This window comes from Phalacrocorax aristotelis, unplaced genomic scaffold (genome assembly GCF_949628215.1).
Source record: "Phalacrocorax aristotelis unplaced genomic scaffold, bGulAri2.1 scaffold_34, whole genome shotgun sequence".
Lineage (NCBI taxonomy): Eukaryota > Metazoa > Chordata > Aves > Suliformes > Phalacrocoracidae > Phalacrocorax > Phalacrocorax aristotelis.
The window spans coordinates 76,431-102,835 of NW_027441361.1; the positions used below are offsets into that span (position 1 = coordinate 76,431).

Sequence of the window (26,405 nt, forward strand, 5' to 3'; positions counted from 1 at the left end):
CAGCAAGGCCTCTCTTTTGGTGGCACTGAAGTGAACCTGGTTTGTGACATCACGTCTTCAGCTGCGACTGACCGTATCTTTAGCTTTTCCTTCAGTAAGCCCGTAACATTGTTGGCCTTTGAATCTGACTTTCATGTACTACATGTCAGTCAACGGTGACATCCCAGAACACTGACTTGGCTGTATGTGATTCTGCTCAAACATGTAATTTCTCAGCTTGTTCTTTTTTGTTTATTTTCTGGAGCTTTTTAATGCAAAACTCGGTCTCTGACTCGTGCCGCCTTGCTTGACTTGACTCCAGTGTCTTGGGCTTTTTCCCCGTGTTGTTTATCCTGTCAATACCCCTGCGTCCCTTTTTGTTGGTGATCTCGTAGGCATCAGAAAAGCAAAGGATTCTCCTTTTGCTCTGCTGTGAGATCCAAACCTGTCCTGAGTGCCCTTTTGTTAAGGAAAAGAGCCGCAGGAGGTGGACGGGAGATTATTCACGGCAAAGGGATGAAAGTTCTGTCAATCTCAAAAATGTCGATGGCTGTCAGGAGCCTCTTTTTTCATTTTTTTCTCTATTCACAGTGAAGAATGCGAGACCTCGCGGCTCAGGTAACGAGCAGCCTGCTGCAGTTTCCCGAGGTGACCATTCAGGCTCTTGGGGAAGATGAGCTCACCCGAGGTTCTGTGCTGCGTGGGCGGTTTTCCAGAGGTGAGCCTTTTCCTTGAAATTGGGTCTTGCTGTGAAGTTGTTACTGCCTGGAGGTGACCTGAGGCACGGGGTCACAGTATCAGCTGTGTCAGGTTGGTGCTGCTCAGGTGCGTCAGGTTTTGAGAGAACAGAAACGATGAACTATGACAAAATGATGAAAAATGTTAACATTAAAACATTAGTAGAGTTAAACTTTGAAAGGACAACAGCCTGCGCCAGTCTTGAGCTATTAAAATAACACGGGCAAGTCCGTGAGCCCTCCTCAACTTCTAATTGAAGGAAAGGCAGTTTTCAAAAAAGTCCTGGTGTGGTTTTGGGCTGTATTTATTTGTACCATCATAACATCCCGTGCAGAACTAGTTCTTCCACAGTGTTAGAGAGGCAACCCCCCCTGCTTTTTCTTTCCTAGCCTGACTAAAAACAGAAGGAAGAGGAAAGCCCTGTTAGGCGCTGCAGCCAGGTTTGCAGAGTATTTAATGGGACGCAGAGGAGTGTCCCGGGAGAGCTGCTGAGAGCGGCTGAGCAGATGAGGTAGCTGACTTTGTCGGTGATCTGAAGGTAGCGCTGGGGGCCTGCCTGGGTGTCCGGGCGCCTGTGAAGACCATGTAGGATCTCTCTGTGTGACTGTAAGTGCAGTAGTTGAGTTAATACTCCCTTTGTGTTGGAAGTAGTTCAGTGAAACTAAATGTGCTAACTTCTCTCTGTGATCAGCGTGTGTAAAAGTTGAAATTGGCTCCCGCAGTGCCCATTTTAAGGTAATTCCTTGTTGAAGTCCAAATCCCTGCCCAAAGTAGGCGTGTGTCGAGCAAAGTTAGTAAACTAGAAAAGAATTGGCTGAGATTTTGCCATATTTGAAGTATATGCTTTAGGAGTTGTATTCTCCTATGTATTTAGGTGATTTCTAGCAAAACCAAGCTGAATATGGTATAAAGACTAGAGACCAATCTATTGTAATCTTTATCCCAAACAACCAGAATTCTTCAGTGCAGGAATGACAAGTCCAAATGCAAAATAATAAGGTGGTTCATTTTACGATGCATTGGTTGAGGATTCAGTGGGTGATTTTCAATAATCGACCGGAATTGGGTAAGCCTCTCTTGCTCTGTGAGGTACTTCTGTTGAAGCAAAGGGGCAGTGATTGTGATTTTCCTGTTGTTTTCAACCCTCTCTTGGGAGTTTGCTTTAGCCAGCCTTTTCTCTTCTTCCAGGGAGAGATGGGCTGGCCTGGCTGGCGTGTGGCCCTCAGCTGGAGGTCGTGAGCGCTGTGACGGGAGAGCGGCTCTCTGCACACCGTTTCAGTGGAGCCCGTGAGCAGCCTCCCACCATCCGCGTGGTGAAGGAGGTTTCCTGGCAGACGGGAACGGGGCTGCTGGTTGGCTTGAGAGAAGCAGAGGGAAGTGTTCTCTGCCTGTACGACCTTGGAACATCAAGCGTGGTTACAGCAGTAGTTCTGCCAGGAAGGGTAGGTCCTTTTTAATGGGGGAAACGTTGTCAGGTGCTGCATAACGCTGTTTCAGGAGCAGCTTTGGAGCGTCTCTTTGCTAGGACGTCCATTTTCTCTATTGTGTCATCATACTGTCACTGCAGAGTGTCCAGTCGAGAGCACCTTGATGTGAAATGGTGGGGTTAACGGTACCGTTATCCTTTGAGTTTGCTGAGAGAGTCAAACAAGTTTTCTGGTTTTACAGTAGAGCACGTAGTTACCTAATTCTCCACTTTGACAAAAAGGCCTTGAAAACTACCTTTTTTTTTAGCCAGAGTGACAAAGACCTCGTCCTCACCCTGCCTTTCAAGTGTTGGTAACATACATGTCCTGAATGGTTCATTATGTCAGAAATACTGTCTTTAAAATATCTCAGACTTCCATGGCTGTGCTGTAGCTGACTTCGGCACATTCCCAGGAGTCTGGGACTAGCAAGCAGGTGACTTTAGAGCAAAGCACATTTTTCTGTTGACTTAGGATGGGAAAAAACAGGCTTCACTGCGTTACCTGGCAGGTGGTTACAGACCGACTTTCAGCCTGAAGCCCTTGAACCTCTGCTTATTGCATATGGTGCTTGTGCCGGTGGGATACTCTGGTGTAATGTTGCTAATTTTCCCTGCCTTCTCTAACCCATAAACTCAAATGACGTCCTTTCCCCTCGGCTCCTTATCTGAATGTAGACAAGAGTCACCTTAAGGTAATGGAACATCAAGATTCACTCTATCTTTACCACCTTAGAATCTGCGACAGATAAATACTTCCGTATTACTCAGCTTTCCAGAGCGTGATTGGGTTTGACTTGCTAGAATCCAGGCGGGGTTTGTTTGTCTGTAGCGCTACAGTGTGATTGCTGGCAGTGAGCGTTTGTGTGGTGGTGATTTCTAACGAGCTGAGCTGGGTTGGTGCTCCGCTGTGTGGGTTTGCCGATCGTCCTGATAAATCTCAGCGTTTGAGATGGAAAGGCAAGCTGTGTGCTGACATAGACGTGCAGTCATTCAGACTTGTAAAAGCAAACCCGAATTGAAAATATTAATGGTATTAAATTGGTTTATAACGGTTGCATGTTTCAGAGCTCTGGAATGGTATTTTCCCCACTCTTCCTGGTTTGTGTGAGGCAGAAGGGCAGCTTTCAGAGTGAGGGAGCTGAGACAGGATTTCTGCGTTCGTTCCCAGAATGAGCTGGCAGCAGTGTAGGAGAGTGTGCAAAGCCAGTGCCTGGTGCCGTGGGAAAATAGGCAGTTCCAGGAGCTTCTACAGGGAAAACTGAAGCGTTAAAACTGGGAACCTGTATGCAAAGGTGGAAAAGGTGGATTTGGGGCCAGTTGTACAACAACAAAACGAGACCTTAAAAGAAAAAGAAGTTAACAGCAACACGGGAACTTTGGCTGATTCTGCAGCACGATATGTGCAGTGTTTCTGCTTTCCTCCTGAGAGTCATCAAGGCTTGGAGCAGCAAGAATTCGAATAATCAACGCACTTTTGGTGGTGCTTTGAGTAGCTGAGAAGATTGGAGATTTCATCTGATTTCCAGGAAGTGTGAAACAATATAAAGTTGTCTCAATTACTGCGGGCACTTCTAGGAGTAGAATTCTTGTGGCCCAAAGGAAAGGTAAATTCTGTAGCAGATTGCCAGGCAGCGCAGTCACAGCAAGTGCTTGATACGGGAGAGGAGAGAACTTTGGGGCTTGGAGGTTTGGTCAATTTTTCCCCACCTCTGGGGAGAAAAACCAATATATATAAAAAAAGGAATCCTTGTGGTGCTCACTGCTCTGTTCCATTGTCGTGTAACAGGTTGGTGTTGATGTAAAGCTCCCTGGTGTCACTGTGTGACATTATGCAAGGAGGCTGAAGGGCAGCCCGTGTTCTTTTGTTGTGGAGCCTTAGTGCAGGAGCCCTCACGTGCTGGTGTCTCTGCTGGAGCAGTCAGGGCTGTCCCGGGAGGGGCTGCAGGTGCTGAAAGGTCTGTCTTCATCAGGGCCTTGTACTAAAGCTGCTGGCAGGCGGCTCCGCGTGTTACAGAGCAGCGTGCGCTTCTCCTCAGCGGGAGCTGGCTTTTGGCGAACCAGCTGCTGGGCTTTTTGCCGCTGTTTCGGCACTGAAAACTTTTCTGCTTTCCCTGGTTGCTCTTTTGATTCTAAATGAGGACTGGTGTAACTTTCCCTAAGCTGGTATCTCCCTTCCACTATCTGTAACAATACTCCATTGCCGTGGCAGCGGTGTGTCTCCCCTGCAACTTGGCCGCTGCCGCGTCTGACTGAGAGCCGAGATTTGCCCTAATACCTGTTTGGCAAAGAAGGCGTGGGCTGTATCCCAGTGCTGACGGGCTGGGGGCCGTGGGAGAGCGAGAGTGAGTTTGGTCTTTCTTACTCCAGTCCCTTAAATACGGTCAAGTTTCTTGCATTTAACGGATTTTCTGTGTTGTCTTCGAGTTAATGGTTTCTAAGTAGAAAATGGAACTTGGTAAGCTGTGATAATAGACTGCACCATTGCAGTTGGAGTGAGCTCAGCGAAATCCCTGCAGGAAACCCAGTAAACGGAAGGCAGTAACGGATTTTTGTACCGGACATTTTTGGGGGTTGGTTTGTTTGTTTGTTTTGTCTGGATATAATTGGGATCAATGCTGTGTTTTTAAGTCTGAGAAACCTGTATTTACTTTCTTGCTTCTGATGGGCTGGTTCTGGTTTCACTTTTGAGTGATTTCTATCAAAGCTTGTCAAAGAGCTTAAATACTAACTTGTAGTTTTCCTGTAGGTAACTGCTGTAGAGCCCATAACTAACCCCGGAGGAGCCAGCGTGAGGCCTTGGCACCTGCACCAGGCTCTGCAAGGGTTTTGTGGCGTGGCAGCAGTGGCGACAGATGTTGGTCATCTGCTTGTGGTGGACCTTGGTTTGGATGATCTCTCTTGCAGTCAGAGGGAGAATGAACCATCGGGTGAGCTTGCGGTTTCTAAACTTGAATGGAAAAGTAAGAAAACTTGTGTCTTTTAAATCACCAACACACATCCCACTTTGAAGCTACTGCTGTGCAGACGTTTATGGCTGCTGATTACAGGTGGCGGTTTGACATCGTCTAGTCCTGAATGGATTAAAAATGGGAGTGGCTTCATACTCCTCCTAAGGTTACAAATACCCCCTCCCACCAGGGTCCCTCTGTCACGGTGACTCTCGCCAGTGAGGGGTAGGAATTTGACCATCCGAGTCGGTGCAGCTGCCTGACAGGAAGGTGTGTCGGACGTGCCCTATTTCCTGGGAATGTTCTTCTGCTTCTGTTCATTGACTTGGGGCAAAGTTTAGGCTTGTTTTTTAAAGTAAATATGCCTTACCAAAATCCCTGCATTTGACCAAACGGAACCTGTACTTGGTGTACTCGGATTGCATACGCTGTTTTTGCTCTTACAAGAGTGGCCTCGGGAGCTGGTGTCACTTCAAGTAGCTTCACGATGAGGCCCAAACTCCTGATGTGCAGAGCCCAGGAAGAATTTGTCTATGGAGGTTTCGCTTTCACCTGGTTTTGAAATAGGAGCGAGGATACCTGTCCAGTCAGAGAGTTCCTATGTGCTCTGAATGCGTACAAAATGGGAAGAGCAGACAAAGTATTGCATCAATGGGTATTTTGCCGGGGGTGGTAGAATTAGATCATACATGTTGTCACGTCAGTGTTTCAAATGCAACCTGAATGGCATAACGCATTCCTTTATTGTGTGGTTTTGTGCGTGCAGGTCTAACAGTTGTCACTAGAGCTGCTGCTGGCGTTTCACAAGGAAGAGCAACCGTGACCAGAGCAGGGAGACATCTCTGCCTTCAGTTACAGTGTTCTTCAGGAACAGCAATATCGACCCTGTGCTACATCAGCAGAAGCAACCAGCTCACCGTGGGTTTTTCCGACGGCTCCCTGTCACTGTGGAATATGAAAACTCTGCAGCGGGAGTAAGTCGGCCTTTGCACTTGGTCACGCCTGGAGGTGCAGGGCTCTCAAGGCTCTGCTTGAGGAGGAAGTCTGTTAATTTAAAGAGCCCTTTTTCAGGGAGGGAAATGTGGAGTGTAATCTTGGAGTGTTTAGGAATCCCCTTCTGAAGTAACCATTGAGCCATACCTGGATTCAGTGGGCCGCCTTCTCCCCAGCGGGCTGGGATTGTTCTCCTTATTGTGCCTGTGGGCTGAGGAACTGCGGAAAGCTCCCTTCTCTGGGTTCTGTCAAGCAGTTAGGGCGTGAGAGAGCTGCTTTCCATAAGGCAGTTTGTTCCACCAGCAGTATTCAGTGACAGCAGGAGCTGTGTGTGTTTCAATGAAAGAGATTGTAGACATTATTTCTCAGAACCAGCTCCTGCAATGAGGGCACCCATTGAAAGGCTGAAGTATGTTAATGATGGGATTGTGGTGATAATATTCTTTAAAGCGTCCAGGTTGAAAGGAGTGAGACATGAAAGCTCAAGAGCTGATCTGTGGCTGAAAAGACATTCTCTCCCACATTTCAGCCTCGACCAAAAGAGGGGACTGACCCATTCCAAGGCAGCGATGCATGGGAATGAAAGTCTGCTTGGAACACTTGGAGGTGGAATAAGGGTCGTGTCAAGGGATAAGCAACAGAGAAATTAGGGAGATGATTTCAGCTCTGCCAAAGAGCAATCCCCCCTGGAATATCTGACCCAATTCAGATCGGGATTCACTTAAGCAAATCTGCAGTGACTCACCGGGAACTATTGGCGGCATGAATAGAGAGTGGAGGGATAGTGAGGTGGCAAGAATAGATTGTGAAGGTGCAAAGAAGGTTCAGAAGTCTGGAGGAGAAACGCTTTAGATAGTCCAAGTAAAGAAACAAGACACTACTGGTGTTTGGCACTGTTTTCAGCTTGTGCAGAAGAGAGGCTGCATTTTCAGTTCAATATTGAAGCAGGCGACAAGAGTAGGAAGAATCTTTTGCCTGGCAGCTGAAGGAATCTTTCATGTTCCTGCTCCGCAGGCAGAGGAGGAGATAAAGCCAGGTTATTGCCCGTGATGGACAGTAATTTCCTCACCTCGTGGCTGTTGCATCAAAAGCAGTCGCTCCCATGACTCCCTTGTTTGAGACGGGAGTGTGACCTTCTGTGCCTTGAGGAGAAGCACGTCAGGGGCTCTTTGCTCAGAAGATGCTTCTCCCGTTCTACAAACAGGCAGGGCCACCAGGCTCACCTGCTTTCTTTGTTTTTTTTAACCCTGCAGGCACCACTGTCAGCTTGAAGGAGGAAGGATTCCTGTCTGCGCCGTTACTTTTCAAGAGCCTGAGCATGATCCTCGCAACTGTTGCTACTTGTGGGCTGTTCAGTCGACGCAAGAAAGGTGAATAAAAGCTTACTATCGGCCACTGATTTTTCTTTTTTTTTTGAGTATTTGTTCACCTAGAGTTGACCCACGTGTATTTGTTTTGTTGAATTAGCCGTGCAGGAGATTCTCTCCAGTATGGAAGGAGCTGACGGTGCGATTTGTACAGGATGTAACAGGGATGAAGAGGGACCTACTAGTTCCTCCCTGCTGAAAGGCAGCAAAGCGACAGTGGCTCTATTTCTGTGCTGGCATTCTTAAATGGCTTCCTTTGTTTCCTGATGACTGCTTCATGGTTTGCTTGATATTCACACCGTGGTATTAAGATACCATGGAGCGCAGTGGAGGCTGCAGCTCCAGAGCACTAAAGGTGCGGATCCACCAGCCTGCTGCCCCTAAAGGAGGAGGTGACAGCATGGCCGGTTCCCTGGTGCCAGCCTGAGCCTTGGTGAGCCAGCTCAGCTCGGCTGGCAGGGAAGGTGTTCAGCAGCCAAGTCGGTGGTTTCCTGCTGGGCTAATGACTGAAACGAGGGTGTGGAAGGTGCCGTGTGTGCAGGGGAGGGACTGGAGCTTTGGTGGGAAGGGAAGGGGAGAAAGATCTGCCCCCTTCAGCATCAGCAAGCTATTTACTCAGCTCGGCTGCTCATGGAGTGGCAATCTTTTTCAGTTTGACTGTAAAGCAGTTTTGATTGCGAGCTCTTCAATGCAAAGAACTGTTCCCAACCATTTTTATTCCATAGAACACCTTGAAGCTTCCAGATTGTATGGGTAGCCTTTGCCCCAGAAGCTGTTAGTGTCCAAATTTCCTCCTTTGTGGTTTGGTGGCTAAATGTGACCAATTCTCAGGTTTTGGGAAGGGCTGTTTTTCTTTTGAGCCAGACAATGCTATTAAGGAAACCTCAGCCTAGATCTAAGGAAAGGGTAACGAGGACTATAAAGCAGCTTTGTAACCAAATGTCATCATTTATACCTTTTCCAGTGAAGGCGATGCCGTGAGTTTACATCTGTTGCAGTTAGCGTTCGCAGACAGGAGGCGCTTGGCTTCAGGACAAGTCATGTACGAGGTAAGACGTGCACGTCCGTGAAAGGCTGGAAAGAGTCCTTTTCCCTAAGGGAGTATCAGTGAAGTTGGCAGGGAGAATATTGACCATGACAATTCAGAGATGACTTAAAAAGAAAGAATCTTTTGCTGAGTCTTCCTGGGCACGGCCTTTGTCCATACTTTTTGAAAAGAAGTCGTACAATTTCATACCGCCGTGTCGTGTGTTCCAGCCAGGGCCGTCTGCAAAGAGCCCGTATAAATTCAGTTCCTGAAGAGGCAGCAGCTTTTACAAATAAAATGATTCTTCATTTAAACACCAACTGAATGGCATGTAGGAAGAGAAGACAGGGCTTTGAGTAGCTCTGTTTAACCAAACTGCAGAGTTGAATAAGGTTCTGTCTGTCTCCCTTCCTTAAAACACGGGCGTACAGCTTTATTCTGTTCCGGTCTTCAGGTTTAAATTCTTGTTTTCCCTTTGAGCTCTGTCAGCAGGACTTCACATGATGCTCACCTGCAGGGTCTCTTCGGTGCTGGTCCTGAAACTTAGTAGCTCTAAAGAGAACTCTTTCTACTTTTTGGCTGCGTTACCTATGAACTCTGCTCTTGAAGCCAGCAAAATACGCAAATACAGTAAAGAGTGGTCTGATTTGATCAAAAAAGTATATGTAAATTTTTAGAAGTGGCTCCAAAGAGGTTGTGTTTAAACTAGAGATGAAGTAGCCTTACCTCTCTGTTATCTAACAGATAGAAGATGCGTTTTTAGAACGTATAATTTTATTCAGTGTTATGCCTGAAACCCTTGCAAAATCTTTTTGATGGGAAAGTAATCTTAATTCAGAGCATGTCTTTCCTGTTGAGGTGCAGTAGGAGAGGATCTGTGCTCTACATCCTTGATATTTATTAGTAGTATTTCCTAGAATGGTTAAGAGAAAGCTTGCCTGTTCTCAGAGTAGGTGAGTTAAATGTAACATATCAGGTCATACGAGAATGGATTGTCTTGTGCCAGCTCATGCCAGTTCCTTCTAGAGCTCTGAAACTTTAGGAAACTTGGGTAGAATGAGGTACAATCAATTTTTTTATTTTCTGGTAGGTTTTTGGAGACTTTTAGCTGCTTGGTTTTTGGTTTTGTTTGGTTGGTTTTTAATTGTAGAGCTGCTCTTTGTCCACAATCCACACACCCATGTGCTGTAGGGTAGATCATTTGACCAAGTGCTGTATTTGGAAAGACAGTATTTCAGTCAATGCTTGCTTAGCAAATGGTGGTCTCAGAGGTTCCACACAATCCTGCTGGAGTTTCTGTAGGTCTCAAAGTAGTTTGCTGACTCTGTAGGGATTTGTGATCCTAAACGCCTTGCCCACGTGCATGCCATGTCCGCCGGGTTGTTTTGCTGTTGGCTGCACTTGGTGAAGGAAGGGAGGCATATTTCACCCTTTAGTCCCTGAGGAGGTGAGAGGAGGAGCTGGCAGGAGCTGACGTGGTTTGAGAGAAGAGTGTGACTCAGTAAGAAGTTCTCATGGCTACTCCCGAGGGATGGGCATTCACTCTAGCGGTGTGTGCCTATAGATAATGCCTCGCAAGAGAGCTTTGGCTGCTGGAAGGCCGTGACTCCTCTAACTTCATCAGTTCTGTGATCAAGTCATGGAGCAAAGCGCTTTGCATGCCTATGTATGGCATTATTTCAGATCTCCCTTTCTAGCTAAATATGTAGGTTTGTGAAGAAACCGGGATGGTGCAGGGAATTCTGCAAAACACTTTTAGAACCAATATTGTGAGGGAAATGCTCAGTTTTGAAAATGTGCAAAGCTTTTACGGCCAAACTTACCCGTTACGGTTTGACACTCAGTTCTCTTGCTTGTCAGCTGTAGTTTCTCTTTGCCATCAGATTAAGCGCCTGGGAGAGATACAGTACAATATGCAGGTTCTAATAGACATAGACATTCTTTCCTACTGAGGTGTAATGTCTGCTTTTCTCTCAGAATGACCCTTCTCTCTCCTGTGATTTTTTCCGCAGCATTTGGCATCCTGTGTTGAAAAGTACAGTTTAGATCTGACGGGCGGAGCCTTTCCCTTGAGAGGGCAGAGCAGCAAGACCAAACTACTCAGCTGTCAGGCTGTAGAAATCTTTCCCAACCGCGCAGCCAGAGAAGGCAGCGTTGATGAAGGTTTGTTCCTGATGTCCCTGTTTGGTTTTTCTAAACTAAATGGTTTTGGCATCCAAGCAATGAATGCTGTTCCATACCCACAGCCTGAAAGTCTTAAGTCTCTGTATAAACTAACTTCTTGGGCTTATTTCAAAGGAAAAACTGGGTGCTGAAATTCTGTGGGACTTGTTAAAATAAACCCTATTTTTCCCTTCAATGCTTGCTGACATGCTGTAGCGATGTATGGTGGGGTCACCTCTATAACGCCTGTCAGTCATTTTATTCCTCCAGCTCTCGTCTTTGAACAGTAAGATCATCCCCTCCATTGCTTAGGAATGTTCCCTCAACTTTCTTTTTTCCCCTCTTCCAACCTATGCCTGCACCTGCATCCAGCTGGCGGCCGGTCAGGAGTGCTGTTCCCCAGGGCTCGGTGTTGGGGCCAGATCTGTTTGATACCTTCCCCAACCACCTGGATGAGCCGGCAGTGTGCCCGCATGGCCAGGAAGGCCACCAGCATCCTGGCTTGTATGAGAGATAGTGTGGCCAGCAGGAGTAGGGCAGTGATCGTCCCCCTCTACTCGGCAGTGGTGAGGCTGCACCTCGAATCCTGTGTTCAGTTTTGGGCCCCTCACTATGAGAAAGACACTGAGGTGCTGAGTGTGTCCAAAGAAGGGCAGCGAAGCTGGTGAAGGGTCTAGAGCACAAGGTTTAGTTGGGATCTTAGGAAAAATTTCTTCACAGAAAGGGTTGCGAAGCAGTGGAACAGGCTGCCCAGGGAAGTGGTGGCGTCACCATCCCTGGAGGGAGTTAAAAGACGTGCAGACGTGGCGCTTTGGGACAGGGTTTAGTGGTGGACTTGGCAGTATGAGGTTTACAGTTGGGCTCGATGATCTTAAGGGCCTTTTCCAACCTAAATGATTCTACGAGTCTATGATCTGCCCGTGCACTTTGCCCTCTCTGTGTCTAATAGGTTCCTACACCTACAAGCTCTTAAAGCAATAGCTTCTGGCTTCCCTCGTCCGGACCGACAGTTAAAACTCCTCTGGTGTCTTTCATTACCTTGCAATAATGAGATGTGCATCTCTGGGTTTGCACATCCAGTGATGCTCTGAGCACATCTCTGAGCCGGCTGCAGTGATAACTTTCACAGCCTTTTGTTTGGGTGTGTGAATGCCCTTCCCTCTCTTCTTACTGGCCTTAACTTATGTCTGCTTGTTACAAAGACGACACTGGCATGACTTTCTAGGCTATTTGTGTTTATTAGCTTTGACTTAGTCCTGAAGAGGCAGCTTCCACCTCTTTTGGGGTGCCATCCTCTAACAACAGCGTGTCAAAATCTAATGAAAACCCCTTTGGATTTTCTCCACTTGTGTCACGATTCTGAGGAGAGGGCCTTCTAAAACCTTGTCAAAAACAACCAACACACACACCCACCAAAAAACCCAAACCAAAACCAACAAAAAAGGCCCTTTCGGTCCCCTTTTCATGAAGTCTGAGGCATGGAAAAATGCTTGTCATTTTTCTGATGGCTCCTCATTAGCTTTTATCCAGAAACTATTCAAGTTGTAGGCCCACATGAGCTTCTGTTGGATGTGGGTTGAGGTTAGAAATGCAGCTGGCTTCTGATTTATGAAACTAATTGACATCTTCAAAGGCAGTTTCAGCGGCTCACACAACTGAAAGGGCACAGAAGCTCACGATGACACACAGTAAAGCGTGGGAGGCTCCCTGAGCAGCCCTGATGAACTCAGCAGAGAACAGAGACCCATTTTGCCAAATGACCTGTCTCCTGGTTCCCTGCTCTGTCAGGGTAAAGGATGCACCCCCCACTTTGCTCACATCTGGAGAATGCTTTCTCCCCAGAGGCGACAGACCATGCCACTTCTTGAGAGAACCCGAGTGTAACATGGTCAATGTTTGATGTTAAACTCTTTGTTCCAATCTCCTGTTTGTTGGGGTTGGATTTTGGTGTTTGTTTTGTGTGATAATTGTGTTCTTTCATTCTGACTGTGCTGGAAAGGAGCTATTCGTAACACTCGTAATCGAGTCGAATCTGGAAATTAATCATGCCAGCTGAGTGATCAAGTGTATATGACAAGAATTTGTATGCTTTCTAAAAGCAGCAAAGTATGTTTTCCTAGGGTGGTGGGTTGGTTTTTGGTTTTTGTTTTTTTCTAACCATCTTGATGCACTCTTACTGTATGGGAAACTTGATTACCTGACAATTGTGAATTGGATTTGTCTTAGGACGGATACAGGTTGAACTCGCAAAGGGGGCAGCATGACTGAAACCTATCACAGAGGTGATGCTATGGTGTACATTGTTAAAATTCTTCTTAGTCAAGTGTTGCGTTTCATGAGTGACGTAACAGAATGAATCCAAAATAGAAAGTGATGTTTTGAAAATGTCAGATAGATTGTATTTTCTCCCACTAAGAAACAATGTCTTGCCTTTTCCAGTCATATCTCCTGGCACCAGTGTCTCAGTCTTCAGCTGGCAAGTGAATACACGCGGCCAGGGAAAACCATCTACTTATTTGGGTGTATTTGACTTTGACTGCTGGTATCAGGCTCAAATGCCAGGCTCGCTAAGGTAGGTTTTTATGAAGCTGGTTTCAGTATCCCTCCCCATAATTCATTGGAAAGTTGGCGTTTAGCTTCTGCGCTTGTTTTCTTTCAGGCCAGAAGAATCCCTTCAGGACTGCCCCTATTTTGCACTGTGGTCACTGGACGCTGTAACAAGCACGACTGCTCCAAACCTCCTTCTGGATGTTGTGGTGCAGGAGCGCAGCCTAAGCTGGAGAGTTCCTCCTTCTTATCCACAACCTGAGCTGTGTTTTCATCCAAGCACCTATAATTTTGGTAGGTATTACACGGCTTTGAATAGTGATAAGCTTAAACGAGCTCAAATGCCATTTATTGGTTCTCCTGTTCACTGTTTGTCACGCAAAAACCCAACCAAACCGAAACACCCCAACCCCCCACCCACCCAACTGTGATGACGTTGTACTGACCAAGTGTGTGCTGTTGTGACACCTGCCTGACAGGCGGCTGGGTCTGGGGGTTGGGTGCTTCTGTAACGCAGCCCGTGAGGTGGTGCTGGTGATCAAATGAAATGACTCTGGGCTGAAGCTCAAAGCGCAGCACCTCGATAGCCCCGGAGGGAAAATCTCTACACTCAGTCATCGTTTTTCTAAAAAAGGCTGTAAGTGATGTGATGAGAAGAACGGGTATTCAGTTGTACCTTTCCAGAGGTTGCTGTGACAAAAATGTAAACTGGTGCTACCATCACGGTGAGAGTATGGAATGTTGTCCAACGTTCATTGTCTCTGCAGATGGCACGTGCCTGCTGAGCTCTGGAGTTGTTCATGTGACGTGCAGCAGCTTCCAGAAGGAGGTGAGCTTTTACTGTGTCTTTATTGAGAATGTCAAGAGATGGACCTTTCCTAAGCTTTCCATGGCGCTGCTTTCGGTGTCAGGGACCATTTAATGCTCCTCCTGCCCATCCACACGCGTAACTGCAATTGTACCCTACCAGTTTTATCAAATGTAATGTTTGAGGTCCCCTCTTGGGAGTGTAAACGAACCGTTGTCTCCTGTTGAAGCACGATCAGGGCCTGAATGTTTAGAAAGGAAGAGAGTGCTGCTCTAGGAGCAGGAAGAGAAAGTCGGGGAAAGCTGTTCCTTCTCTCTCATCAATGAGTGCAACTGCCTGCGTGGTCCTGAGTTCGGGTTTTGATCCCTGATTACCTTGGAAAAGAGGACAGAACGGAGAAAAGGAAGCATCGTTCCCTCAGAACAACCTTCCCCCCCCGTCAGTCTCTCAAAGCATTAGGTTCCGTGCAGGACCTGACGATGGGGGTGTCTCACTCGGATGCGAGTGGCTGCGAACATCCGCTTGCGGGACTATACCTGATCATTTGCTTCCAAGGCAGTGAGCTGCAGCAAACAATTGCTGTTGGCAGCTCTACCCGATGACTTCCCTGTATTTTCCCTTCATCGGTCGGCTTTGCTGCAGCCTCTCAAAGCAGATCTTCACCTCTGTAGCCTTTGCCTTGTGCTACAGGTGCCCAATTGACTCCTCTGGGACTGCCCTCTTGTTGCTGCAACACCTCAGTCACCTTTAGCTCGTGACACCCACCACCTTCTCTCTGCTTTATCCCACCGCAGTGACTTCACCCCCCTCCTTCAGAGGTTTCCTATTTGCAGGGCACCAACCTTTCTCTCTCCTCTGAAGGATTTCCCTGAGAGATGCAGCCTTTGTGATGAAGAACCCATCTTCACCCAGGCAGGCTCCAAGCGAAATGCTGAGCGAGCGAGTCATCAGGCAGAGGAGCACTTAGTAGGAAGGGGAGAGCAGGCTTTCCCTGCCCTCATCTTCCTCTCTACTGGATTCCTCACCAGATCTGTGGGGGTGCGCTGGGGCAAAGAGCACTTGTGCACAGTGTGGTAGCTAACATGAACGTCTTGGCAGGTTGGCCTGGCCCATAGGCTGTCTCTTTTGCAAGCCTGATGTAGGCTCTTCCATTCAGATTGGGTGATCTGATGTCAGCTCCACGTTGGAAATAATTGGGAAATGCAGAAATTTGTCATACCCTTTGCTGAATTGAGACTAGATCATTCAGAGGCTTGTTAGGCATTTGAGCAGGAATTGCTTGTGAATGTGAGTAAGACAAATCTCAGAATTAGGGGCAAGAAGCTTGGTTTGGGGTTTTGTTTGCCACTGTAAGTTGTACTCGGTGTGTTTCCTTGTCTGAGACTGGTTTTCAGAAAAAGATGGAAATCTGATGTGTGTATTCGAATGTGTAGAAATGGCTTTGAATGTGATGATTTTATTTAGAAGGGAAAGATACTTCTGAATGTGCTTAAAAAGCCAAAGAAACAAGCAAACAAAAAGCAAAAGCCCTAAAAAGGAAAATTTGCTGAGGGCTCAGTCTTGGGCCCCTCGGGACAAGAAGGACATAGCGTTGCCGGCGCGTGTCCAAAGAAGGGCACCAAAGCTGGGGAAGGGTCTGGAGAACAGGTCTCATGAGGAGAGGTTGAGGGACCTGGGGTTGTTTGGCCTGGAGGAGAGGAGGCTGAGGGGAGACCTTATCGCTCCCTGCAACTGCCTGACAGGAGGCTGTTGTGAGGTGGGGCTTGGTCTCTTCTCCCAGGTCACTAGCGATAGAACGAGAGGAAACAGCTTTAAGCTGCATCAGGGGAGGTTTAGGTTGGATATTAGGGAAAATGCCTTCACTGCAAGGGTGGTCAGGCGTTGGAAGAGGCTGCCCAGAGAGGTGGGGGACTCACCATCCCTGGAGGTATTGAAAAGACATGTAGACGTGGCACTTGAGGGCACGATTTAGGAGACATGGTAGTGTTGGGTTGACAGTTGCACTCAATGATCCTAGAGGGCTTTTCCAACCTTAATGATTCTATGATTCTATGTTTCTATGATCATTTCACCTGGAAGAAGTATCAGAACACCAGCTGCACTCAGCTACTCCTTAACAGTGCACGTCTGTGCCTGCCTGTGCTTTGCCCTTCTGAAGGATTGCCACGGCATTAGAACACAGTGTTTGAAGCACCTAAAACTGAAACCTATTAGAACATCAATGTTTCACTTCTTTTCTGTCGTTTTGGGAAATGACAACTTAATGTTTGGGGTGTCGTAACTCCTTCATGTCTTCATAGCCTGGAAAGCTGCTTGATCTTGGCTTCACTGCTTCCATGCAAATGTTGCAGAGTTCTGTTTGTTCTGTCCCCTTCGCGCATTCCTGATGGCAAACTTCTCTGCACCCCATGTGCCATGGGTATAAGCAGGGCACGTTGCTGGGAATAGTTAATTGGAACGCAGTAAATTGAGAGGATAATGCAGAGGCATGCAAATAAAGATTAGAATTAGCCTTTGGGAAGTTGTCATGTCATGGGGAAAATTCCATGTGCTCCTCAAAGCAACAAGCAGCCCAGCCTGTGATGCCTGAGTGAGTGTAGAGTTAGAAACAAGCACTTACTGTTGGTGGTTTGGATGTTGAAAGCAGGTAGGATTCTCCTTTGATTTTGCCTGTTACTTTTAGGAGGAGCAGTTAGAGGCGGTCTTGTCAGCTGCTGCCCAGACAGGTTCTGTAGGGCTTCTGACTGGCTGCATTAAGCTTTGGACATCTAAAGGTAAGACTTGTTATGTGGTTTTTATGTTGCATGGTTTCTTCGTTTGGAATTCTTGATTCATTTCTTTTTTGTTCTCTCTTTTTAAAGAGCAGCCAAGTTCTGCTGCTAATTTAGAGTTGGCCCTTGACTGGACGTGGAGCCGAGTGATCTATACAAAAGGCGCATTTGAGCAAATCTGTGAGTACTAGTGCAGCCATGCTGCAAACCTAGAATCAGTCTTTCCAGTTGAGCTTATTCAGTGATCTGCTGGTAGATGGTCTTGCCCGCAGATCTGGAAGTGCACTTTGAAACTCTGAAATGGCTCTGTAGGCTAACGATTTCATACTTGTTCTTGAAAAGGTGTTGCGCTGTTTGACGGCTCCTGCAGCTCCACTGACCCGCAGAGGTTACAGGCTCTGCAGCACCGCCAGTTGCTTTTGAGCAACCTTAGCACAGTCTTAAACTGTTTTCTAACAGAGGCACAAGAGCTCGCTGGAAAAGGTTTGTCACAGTATTTCTAACTCTCTGGTGTGTCTTATGAAGATTTGGAACGATGCTGGGGCTGTAATTGTGGAAAGAGGAGCTGTTGTTGGTTTTGCTGATTGGCAGAAAGTCAAATGTAGCGGGGAGAAGGGGCTTAAATGGGAGGGGTTGGGGCTGCCACTTAACGCGCGTTGAGTTCAGGGCACGAGTTTGTTGGGGAGCTCGTGCGAGTGGGTGGGGAGGCTGCGTTCAGCAAGGAGCTGTGCAGGCACCCGGCTTGAAATTACAGCAACGGGATGTGGCACTGTGACAAATACTCCCTTTGACTGTCAGCTAGCAGTGCGTAATTGCATGCAAATATTGGATTGGAAATTACTAAAATCAGAGAGGAAGCCTAAATGAGTAACATGTGAAGTGAGTTGCATGAGTTTCTGTAGCTGTTTCTATTAGAACTTGTTCCTGGCATATTGAGGAGAAAAGAGAAAATCCCTTTGCTAGAGTAAACCTCTCTGCTACGTGAAGAACAGGTGCCTTATCCATGAGTGGATTTAGTAGTTCCGACTTCACTTTTTTTTATTAAACCTTTAGTGAATCTTCTTCTTTGTAGGGGTTGCTTGTGATTGTGGGCTTTTTCTTCAGTTAAGGAAGTGATACGGAGTGAAAAATGCACAGGCAAAGATTCCTACCGTGTTATTTTTCTACTTTCTCTTTAGTGCAATGAGGAGAGTTTTATAAAAAACAAAAGAAATTGCACACCAACAGTCCTCTTAAGCTTCTTTTCATGTTTTGCAGACCTGACAAACAAGCTGGCGGTGACCAGCCTCGCAGCTTTGTATGCACGAGTGGTCCTCTGGTTCTGTGGGTCCCGTCTCCTGCCAGAGGGCTCAGGTAAGCCTAAACTGTCACGCATCTGTAGCAGTCGGTGCTTCCTATGAACACGTGCTTCCCCGTGGTTTTGTCAAGGCTTCATCAACACCAAGTCGTGCTGGTTCAGTGACAGCAGATGCTGAAGTTCTGCTGCTGAAATTGAGATTTCACTGTTTTTTCAACTCCGTCGTGTAGAATGATGGAAGCAGTTTCTTTCCAGGGTGTTTCTCAGAAACAGCACTAAGCCTCTGAGTGAAGGAGTTGCTCGTGGCCACAGCTTGAAATCCTTGGGATTGTAAACAAGTAACTCCTAAAGCACCAACACGGGAATGCTTGATTTTACAGTAAAAGCCTGACGTGCGTGTTTTGAACTTTTTACGGATTGTTTGAGGAAAAAATACACCTTGGAAATAGTTCATCATTTGGATGGGTTATAAACCCTATTGTCAGCCTTAACTGTCTTACGCATGTTCACATGACATGTTTAAAAACCCATTCCCTTTGAGAATTGGGGGGTTTTTTTTAGAGTGAACTTCAGCTGACACTACATGTTCTGGATGCTACATCACCTGTAAGCTTGAAATGGCACTTAGGACAAGGAGGAATTGACTCCTGTGTCGTAGGTCTCTTTTAGCAAAGGCAGAAGGAGGATGGGCTTCTTTCAAAGTCGGAGGCTGGCCTGTGCTTTTGATGCTCAGCTTGTGTGTTCTTCTGTCTTTTTAGTCAAAAACTGTAGGTTGAAAATGTGATATGACTTCTTTAACTTACTTCTTATTTATTGCCTGTAGGTGATGAGATGCGTTTCTCTAGACCTTTCTACAATTATCCTCTGATTCGGAGCTACTACGCTGGTCATCGACAGAAACTGGAGCGTTTATCAAGGTAGGACGTGCAGGAAAGCTCTAGAGCAGTTCCGCTGCAAATTTAGAAGCGGCAGCAAGTGGCTTTTCCATCAGCAGCTGTATTTGCTATGCTTCATGCGTTTGCTGGCAACACTCTTGACTGGAGTGATGCGTGTGTCCTGCTGAACAGAGAGGTTCCTTTCCTGTGTTGAAATGTTGATATATACCTCTGCTTAGTGCCCTTTGTTGGTATCATCATTGTTTTGACGTGCACGTAATTCATTGGCAATTCTGTGTCATTTGTTACCACTGGAAAAGGTCGTGTGGTGAGGACAGGATCAGTCACGGCCAGGTCAGCAAGGCACGGCCTTTGCAGAGCAATTGTTCTGGACACAGAAGAAAGCATGTTTTAGGAAAAAAAAAACAAAAAACAAAGGAAAAATAATCTCTCTCAATGACCAGTGATAGATGGCGATAAGGGGATTGGCCCAAATCTCCTACTCCCAAGCACCGCGGTGTCATTGAAGGAGATGGGCAGAGTCACATGCAGCTGGCACAGCCAGCGCGCTCCTGGCTACTGGATAAAAGTGCCTTCCTCACGGGAACTGCCTTTCCTGGGCTGGCTCACGAGCATAATGGTGATGTGCCTTGGGTTAGGTGAGAACAGATTTTTCTTTGGCAACTGTTCTGTAACCTAAAGAAAGTCCTCAAGTAGCCGTGGCTGTGGCACCGTGAGCAAGGTGCAGCAGGAGGAGCCCAGGTGGAAGCTGCTCTATGTCAGGTGTTGGCTTTCAAGCTCCTCTTCCTGCGCGTCCTTCTCAGGTAACTCTCGTACAGGCTCACGGGCTCCTTAGAAGCACCACCTCCAGCGTGCTGCTTCTGCTCGTCCTCCTCGGGAAATGAAAGGCTGGCGTCGCAGCCCGCAGGAGCCTGCGATGGGCTTCTGAGCAATGCCGTGTTTAACAGGCCAGCCCTCCGTCACTGTGATGGCATGTGCAGAGGCACAAACGTGCTGCTTCAGGTGATACCAGAATTCAGCTGTGGGCTCAGCTTTCTGACCGTGACTGTTTTTCAGTAACAAAAGCGAGGTGCTGAGACCAAAGCCTGACATTTCCGTGCTGTGGTCTCACCGCTGTGTGTGGGAACGCTCCCACTGGAGGCGTGGGGTTTGGGTTAGCTTTGCTCACACTGCCCTTGTATTACAAGTAATGTGGCACAAAAGAAAACCTGAAAACTAAAAGGTCGCTGCAACTTTCCCCTTAATAAGGGAGCTTTTTGGATTCCTATTTGGAGCTCCTTTAATAATTCACTAGGATCTAATGAGCACCTTTCACCTGACTCCAAAATTTCTTTCCAGTCTATTTTAAGTCACGATCATGCCTTTGTCTGTTTGTTCCTTTCTTGGAGTCGTGGGAGCTTTAGCTGGGTTTGTTTTGGCTGGAGGAAATCTGTGACACCGAGAAGCTGGAATTAGTGTTTTCCTCTGTGCAAATCCTCGCTAGGTTTTGTTCCAGAAGAAAATGGGACTCTGACTGCCTGATGGTCGATGGCATGGTTTCCCAGTTAGGAGACCGAGTTGAGAAGTTGTGGCAGAGAGATGAAGGAGGAACGGGGAAATACCCACCTCCTAGTTTACGGGTGAGTGTTGTGTTCGCTGAAGGCAACAACAACAGCCACAACAAACCCCAGCCCCAGCCCAGCCCTCCCCCAAAGTCAATGATTTCTCAAAGAGAGGAGTTTTAAAAAGCTTCTACCTTTTCATTCCAGGCACTGCTGGAGCTCTATTTGCTAGAAGGTGTTGAAGAAAGCCACAAACATGCAATCGTATCCCTTGGAGTTATTTCTGTTACACCTCCAGTATACGCGCATCAGGGGTCTGAAATGTCTGTCACCTACGTGTTCGATGCATTTTCTAATTTGTGCTTCAAACACACTGCGGATGAACACGTGTAGTTAAGAATTAAGTCGCAGACAGAAGCATTGTTTGATTTCTTTGTACTGTGGATTTTTTAGGAATTTTTAAAATGGTTTGTTGCAAAGTCTTTTCTGATGTGAGAAAACAGGTCTACTAAGCAATGTTAAAGGTAGAAAGCTCCCCTAGATTTTCTCAAAATGTAAACTGTTTTTCATTTTTGAAGCACCCATAGCTGTAGCAAACAGCTGCTTCCTCAAGCGCTGCACTAGAATGTGCTGCTTCAGAGCAAAAGGATTTCTGACAGCGGTTTACCAGGACCTGATGTTGCTGAAATCATCCATTTTCCAGCACAGCTAAGAGGGCTTGCTTTTGTGCTGTTACAAGTGCAGGCACACAGAATAATAGAGAGAGAGAAGGGAAAAGCCATTAGGCAGAAACTGAATTTTTAAGCTGCCGAAATACACTGTGTTGCTTTGGTTGTTTGTTGCCTGAGCCGAGAGGGGAGCCTAGAGAGCAGGGGCTTTAAAGCTGTTGCACCCCGGAGCTCTCTGATGAGAATAGACCCCCCAAACCAGCTGTCAGAAAGAGAAAGTGACACTGCCGATGAGTGATCCACATACTGGTTTAAATCCAGTTTTAATCATTCAGAGCTAAGCTGTGCTGTAAGGACACCCGAATTTCACTTGTTTTATATACGCTGGAAAGGAGGGAAGAAACCAACTGTAGAATTTGTTTGCTTTAATAATCAAGCATTGGCCGTTCTCGTGTTTTGAATGTCCAGCTGGTGGCTCCAGTGACTAAAGAGGGAGCCTGAGTTTCCAACAGAACTGTTTAAATATCGAAAGGCAACCTTTCTGAATGCCTTAGAGAAATCAAAGAGTCTGTCTTTCTGGTTATTTATTCAGAATGCAATTTTGTTGTTAGGGCCTGACTATCTTCAGGTTGCAACAGCATAAAACGGCAAGACTAATACAAGAGTATTTTCTGCGTCCTACCACTATGTTATTCTTATTTCCTTTTATTATTTATTCCTATTATATTAATCATAGGAATAATATTATTTCATGTGATAAATTGTTGGTCTTGCAAATTTATTAGCCTTAATTAGATACTTGATATCAGACAATTTACTTGCTGCTGGACATCATACATTCCTTTCCGAACAAAGCAGAAACTTCCGTCGACTCCTTCGCAGCTGCCTTTGCCATCCCTTCGGGCCTTGTTAAGCTTATCCAAGGATTTTGGCTTCTAGACCACAAGGACTATGAAGTAAGCATGTGACAGTTTAGTTAGGCATACGTTGTAGTGCAAGGCTATGATCTAGCAAATGACTTTAAAAACCTGGTGCTTAGCTAATAACAGGTGATAAAACATGGGAAGCTTCTTTTGTAATCCTGCTTCAGCAGCACCTTCAGCAATACGTGATGATCTGCAGTTTGGTTTTAATTGCGTTGAGAGGAAATGGATTAAGACAATGAAGAAGTCAGCGTTAATAATGCTTGAGATGTGAATTGCCAAAGCCGTCTGTTCAGGTTGTTCTCAGCAGAGCAGTCGAGCGCTTTCTCAAAAGCAGTGGTTTGGGTACTTTAAATAGTCAAATGACCATCCTGGCAGCAAGATTTGAGACAGAAGACCGCAAAAGTGACTCTTCAATCTAATTCATGTTCCTTCTGATGCTGAGGGTTGCTCTTTGCCTGTCACAATTTTAATACAACCTGTCTGGGAGAATAACTTGTATTTATAAGAAGTGATGTTTGCCTATGGGGATTTGGTTACCCTAGCCGAGTGTGAATCACTCCTTTTAAAAGACTCTGGTTTTTTTCTGTATGGCTAACTGATTTTTTTTTCCTGCAAATAGTAAAGAATGTATATTTACCTGTCCGGTATCAGGGACATTCACCCTTACTGAAGAAACTTTTGAACAGTTTTGTTGTGTGCTTGTGTGTCCAGTCTGATCCCCTCTATACAAACAGGCTGTGGCCAGGCTGGAAGGGGCCCAGAGAGGGGCCACCAGGATGATCAGAGGACTGGGAAGCTGCCATACGAGGATGGGCTGGGAGAGCTGGGTTTGTTCAGCCTTGAGAAAAGGAGGCTCAGAGGGGATCTCATCCCCGTGTACCAGGACTTAGGGGGTAGCTACAAAGAAGGTGGAGACTCCCTTTTTACACGGAGTCCCATAGAGAGGACAAGGGGGATGGACACAGGTTGCTCTTGGGGAGATTCCGACTGGCCACCAGAGGGAAATTTTTCACACTGAGGACAGTCACCGTTGGAATAATCTCCCCAGGGACGTGGTTGACTTGGCCACGTTGGACACCGTCAAGAGTTGTCTGGACAGGGTGCTGGGCCATCTTGTCTAGACTGGGCTCTTCCCAGAAAGGTTGGGCTAGATGATTGCTGAGGTCCCTTCCAACCTGGGATTCTGTGATCTTAGTAAACCTGATCTCCACCTTCTGCAGAATTCCCTGGCCCTGCTCTTTCACCCAGCTACAACCAAACCTGTGTCGTGGCAACACGTGAGAATTCTTCGGTCCCTCATGTGCCAAGGAGAGCATGGGCGAGCCCTCAGATACATGCAGGTGATGAAGCCACCATTCGCAAGCAGTTGTGAAGAGCGACTTTTCCTCACTGTGCTGTTGTCCAATAGGTAAAGAAATATCTGCCACCATTTTGGCATTGAAATACTGTGAAAGGTGGAGAACAAACACTAGAAATCACAATCCCCTAAATTTCCTTTAAACTTTGAGCACAATAACTGTGGGGCATCTTTTTAGTTATACTATTAATACACCTTTACATCTCAAAAAATTAACTACAGGTGCATGGCGGAGGCTTGGGCTCTGCTGCAGGAAGACGCCGCTCAGTTAAAGGAGGAAGAGCTATTAAAAGACATGTATGACATCTGTCGGGAGATGGGACTAGTGAGAGACTTCCTGAGGCTGCCTTTCACAGACTCTGAACAAGTAAGTGTGGGCAAGAGGAAAATCTGAATCCCTTCTTTGCCAAGAGAAGAGGCAGGATCATGATATATGTTTTAAAATGTGTTATTTCTCATAGAAGTGTTTGGAGAAATTTTTACGGATTCATGAAATTCTTTTAGCCCGGCAACTGCAGCGTGCCAACTGTATGGCAGCAGCACGGCTGAACCAGGCGATGAAGGTTCATCTCATGGTAAGCGTAAAAGTCCTGCCAAGTGTGCCAGTTTCTCTCAGGGGTTACTGACCGGTTTAACAGCGCTCAGTAAGAATCCTGCTTTCTTTATCACACCCTTCTTTGAAATACTTGCAATAAGCCTCTGCACCTTACGTTACAGCTGAACCTAAAAGTTGAACAGAATGTGTCACTACTCCAGAGCTACCCCGTGCAGTTGGAAATTCTGTGTTCCAGGCTGTTGTTGACTCCACTTCGAACAGTTTGTTTGTGTCTGAGGATTAAATAAGTATCTCCTGTCAGCCACTCTTACCATTCAGATATTCAGCGACGTACGTTATGTAGGGTTCGGATGATTGGAAGTTGTTTGGGTTACTGTGGAATGAAGAGTGTGTTGTATGTCATCTCCTGTATCTCACACGCAGCTCTGGGTGCCAACCCACAGGCAACATTTGCATCATGGGTTGATGTTTTTATTATTTCCTCAAGTTATAGCGTGAGGTCTGCAATTCCACAGCTTTCATTTTACCACTTTTTGGACAGAAATTCTTACCTAACTTCTGTATCTCAAAGTAGCCATATCAAATTCTGTGTTATGTGAACTTCTGTTGTGGTTCTGTGATCCATGTGCTGCTTTCCGGAACCATAGTTCTCCGGGGAAGCAAACTTATGGGGTGGTTCTGGAAGGTTGAGGTCCTGCATTTGAAAGCTTCCATCCAGGGGGAAGGGGTGTGTAGGTAGCTTTCTCTTCCTCATTTTAATCCTTACTTCCTCTTGTCGAACGTAACCCGCCGCTGCCCTGGAGATTCAGTCACCTGGGGCAGTGGCGTTTCCGGAAAAACAAGGGAAAGGCTGCTGTTTTGTCAGCCACGTGAAACTTGTGGGTGCTGACAAGTGTGTCAGAATGAGGTTCTGCAGGGTGCCGGCATGGTTTTACCTTAAAGTTGTAGGTTCTGCTATTATTCTAGTCTTCCTTCCACTTGGCTAAAGATACAGGGTGAAACTTCTTGCTTTACGCTTTTTGTTCACCAGAATGATCGTGCTCCTCGCTGGAGACAGAGAGCAGTTGCCAGAAATTCTCTCTCAGCCCAGCACGGCAAGACCCTTCCTAGAGGTCAGAGGCAGCTGGCTGTAGAGAGAGCCAAGCCTTACCATCTGCCTTCGTCCGGACCAAGAGAAGGTAATTTTTAGGGGGGGAATATAACGCACAACTAACCATTGCATTGATTGCACAAGGCTGATCGTTTTTCCCTCGTGCTTTACAGCTGCAAGACCAAAGCCATTCTCGACAGTAACAAAGCCAGCTAATGCAGGAAATGTGCATCCAAGGGCACCGTTCAGCAGTCGTGTGTTGGCCAAAGTTAGAGAGTTATGGGTAGGAAATGAGCAGAAACCCAGCTGAGAGAGAGTTTTTCTGCTATGATAATGTTTGTTATGCAAAATACATATATTTATATTATGGTAAATATGTTTAGAGAATTTAAGAGAGCTGAAACTAAAACAATGATTAGCATCAAGCTATTGGTGTACACATCTTGCTAGACTTGATTGTGTGATCAAATAGTGATCTCTTCCCACTTGCTGACACCTTTCTGCTTTGTTTCTGCCTCTTTTACTTAAAAATAGGCAGAACGATAAAGAGCAGGAAAGAGGCCAGTAGATGTCAGATGATTTTCCTACAGGTGGTGTGGCCAAATCAACCTCAGTTCTGGTATATTTGGACTTGAGGGCAATGAAGGTCAGTTACTGTCCTTCTCTACTGTCCTTTTGCCATGAGAAAAGACCAAGACCTTGGGCAGATCGTACTATAAGGACATGCCCAGCGTGCAAATAAGGCCGCAGATAACTAAAAGTAGTTTAATCCCCCATCAGAACTTCTTCTCATGGAAGATGACTCTCAGGGTTGTCAGCACACTCCATTTATTTGCTGCAATTCATCCCTTCCCACGTAACCAACCATAAATAGCTTCTGGTGAGGAAGAAGCAAGCTCCAGGCAGGAGCCAACCCATAGTCTCTTGTGAGTTGTTAGGCAATGCTTGTAACCTCTTAGCCTAGGCCAGTCGGAAAATGCAATGAAAGAATAGAATTTCTCGTAGTAAGATAGCATTTGTTTCTTATGTTGTTGGTACTTTTGTCTTCTGTGCAAAACTTGCAGGTTTCCATCGCAGGAATGCTGTTCTCACCAAAGCAGTCACGATAATGAGTGCCTTTGAGATGCTCGGAGAGAAATGTTCTGCGGTTCCTTCTGAATTACAGCTGTTCCTCAAATAAAAAGCGTTTTCCAATGCACTGAGCTGTGTGGGTGACCCATACGTGAGGCAGAGGGAAAAATGCAAGTGGCGGTTCCTGATGTGCC

The 26,405-nt window shown here is 46.4% G+C and overlaps 1 protein-coding gene across 1 annotated transcript; it reads left to right on the top strand.

The window, feature by feature from the left end:
- The first annotated feature begins 331 nt into the window (after window positions 1-331).
- Window positions 332-25,450, top strand: LOC142051419 (protein ELYS-like). The gene is made up of 24 exons (XM_075080553.1): window positions 332-697; window positions 1,906-2,159; window positions 4,932-5,112; window positions 5,900-6,107; window positions 7,380-7,496; window positions 8,458-8,542; window positions 10,533-10,683; window positions 13,123-13,255; window positions 13,343-13,524; window positions 13,998-14,059; window positions 16,722-16,812; window positions 16,900-16,989; window positions 17,152-17,296; window positions 17,797-17,801; window positions 18,067-18,162; window positions 18,930-19,023; window positions 20,498-20,621; window positions 20,751-20,807; window positions 22,021-22,167; window positions 23,358-23,545; window positions 23,717-23,861; window positions 23,956-24,069; window positions 25,081-25,228; window positions 25,314-25,450. The coding sequence occupies exons 1-24, from the start codon at window positions 577-579 to the stop codon at window positions 25,448-25,450; spliced, it is 3,075 nt and encodes a 1,024-aa protein (XP_074936654.1). The 5' UTR covers window positions 332-576.
- Window positions 25,451-26,405: the final 955 nt, after the last annotated feature.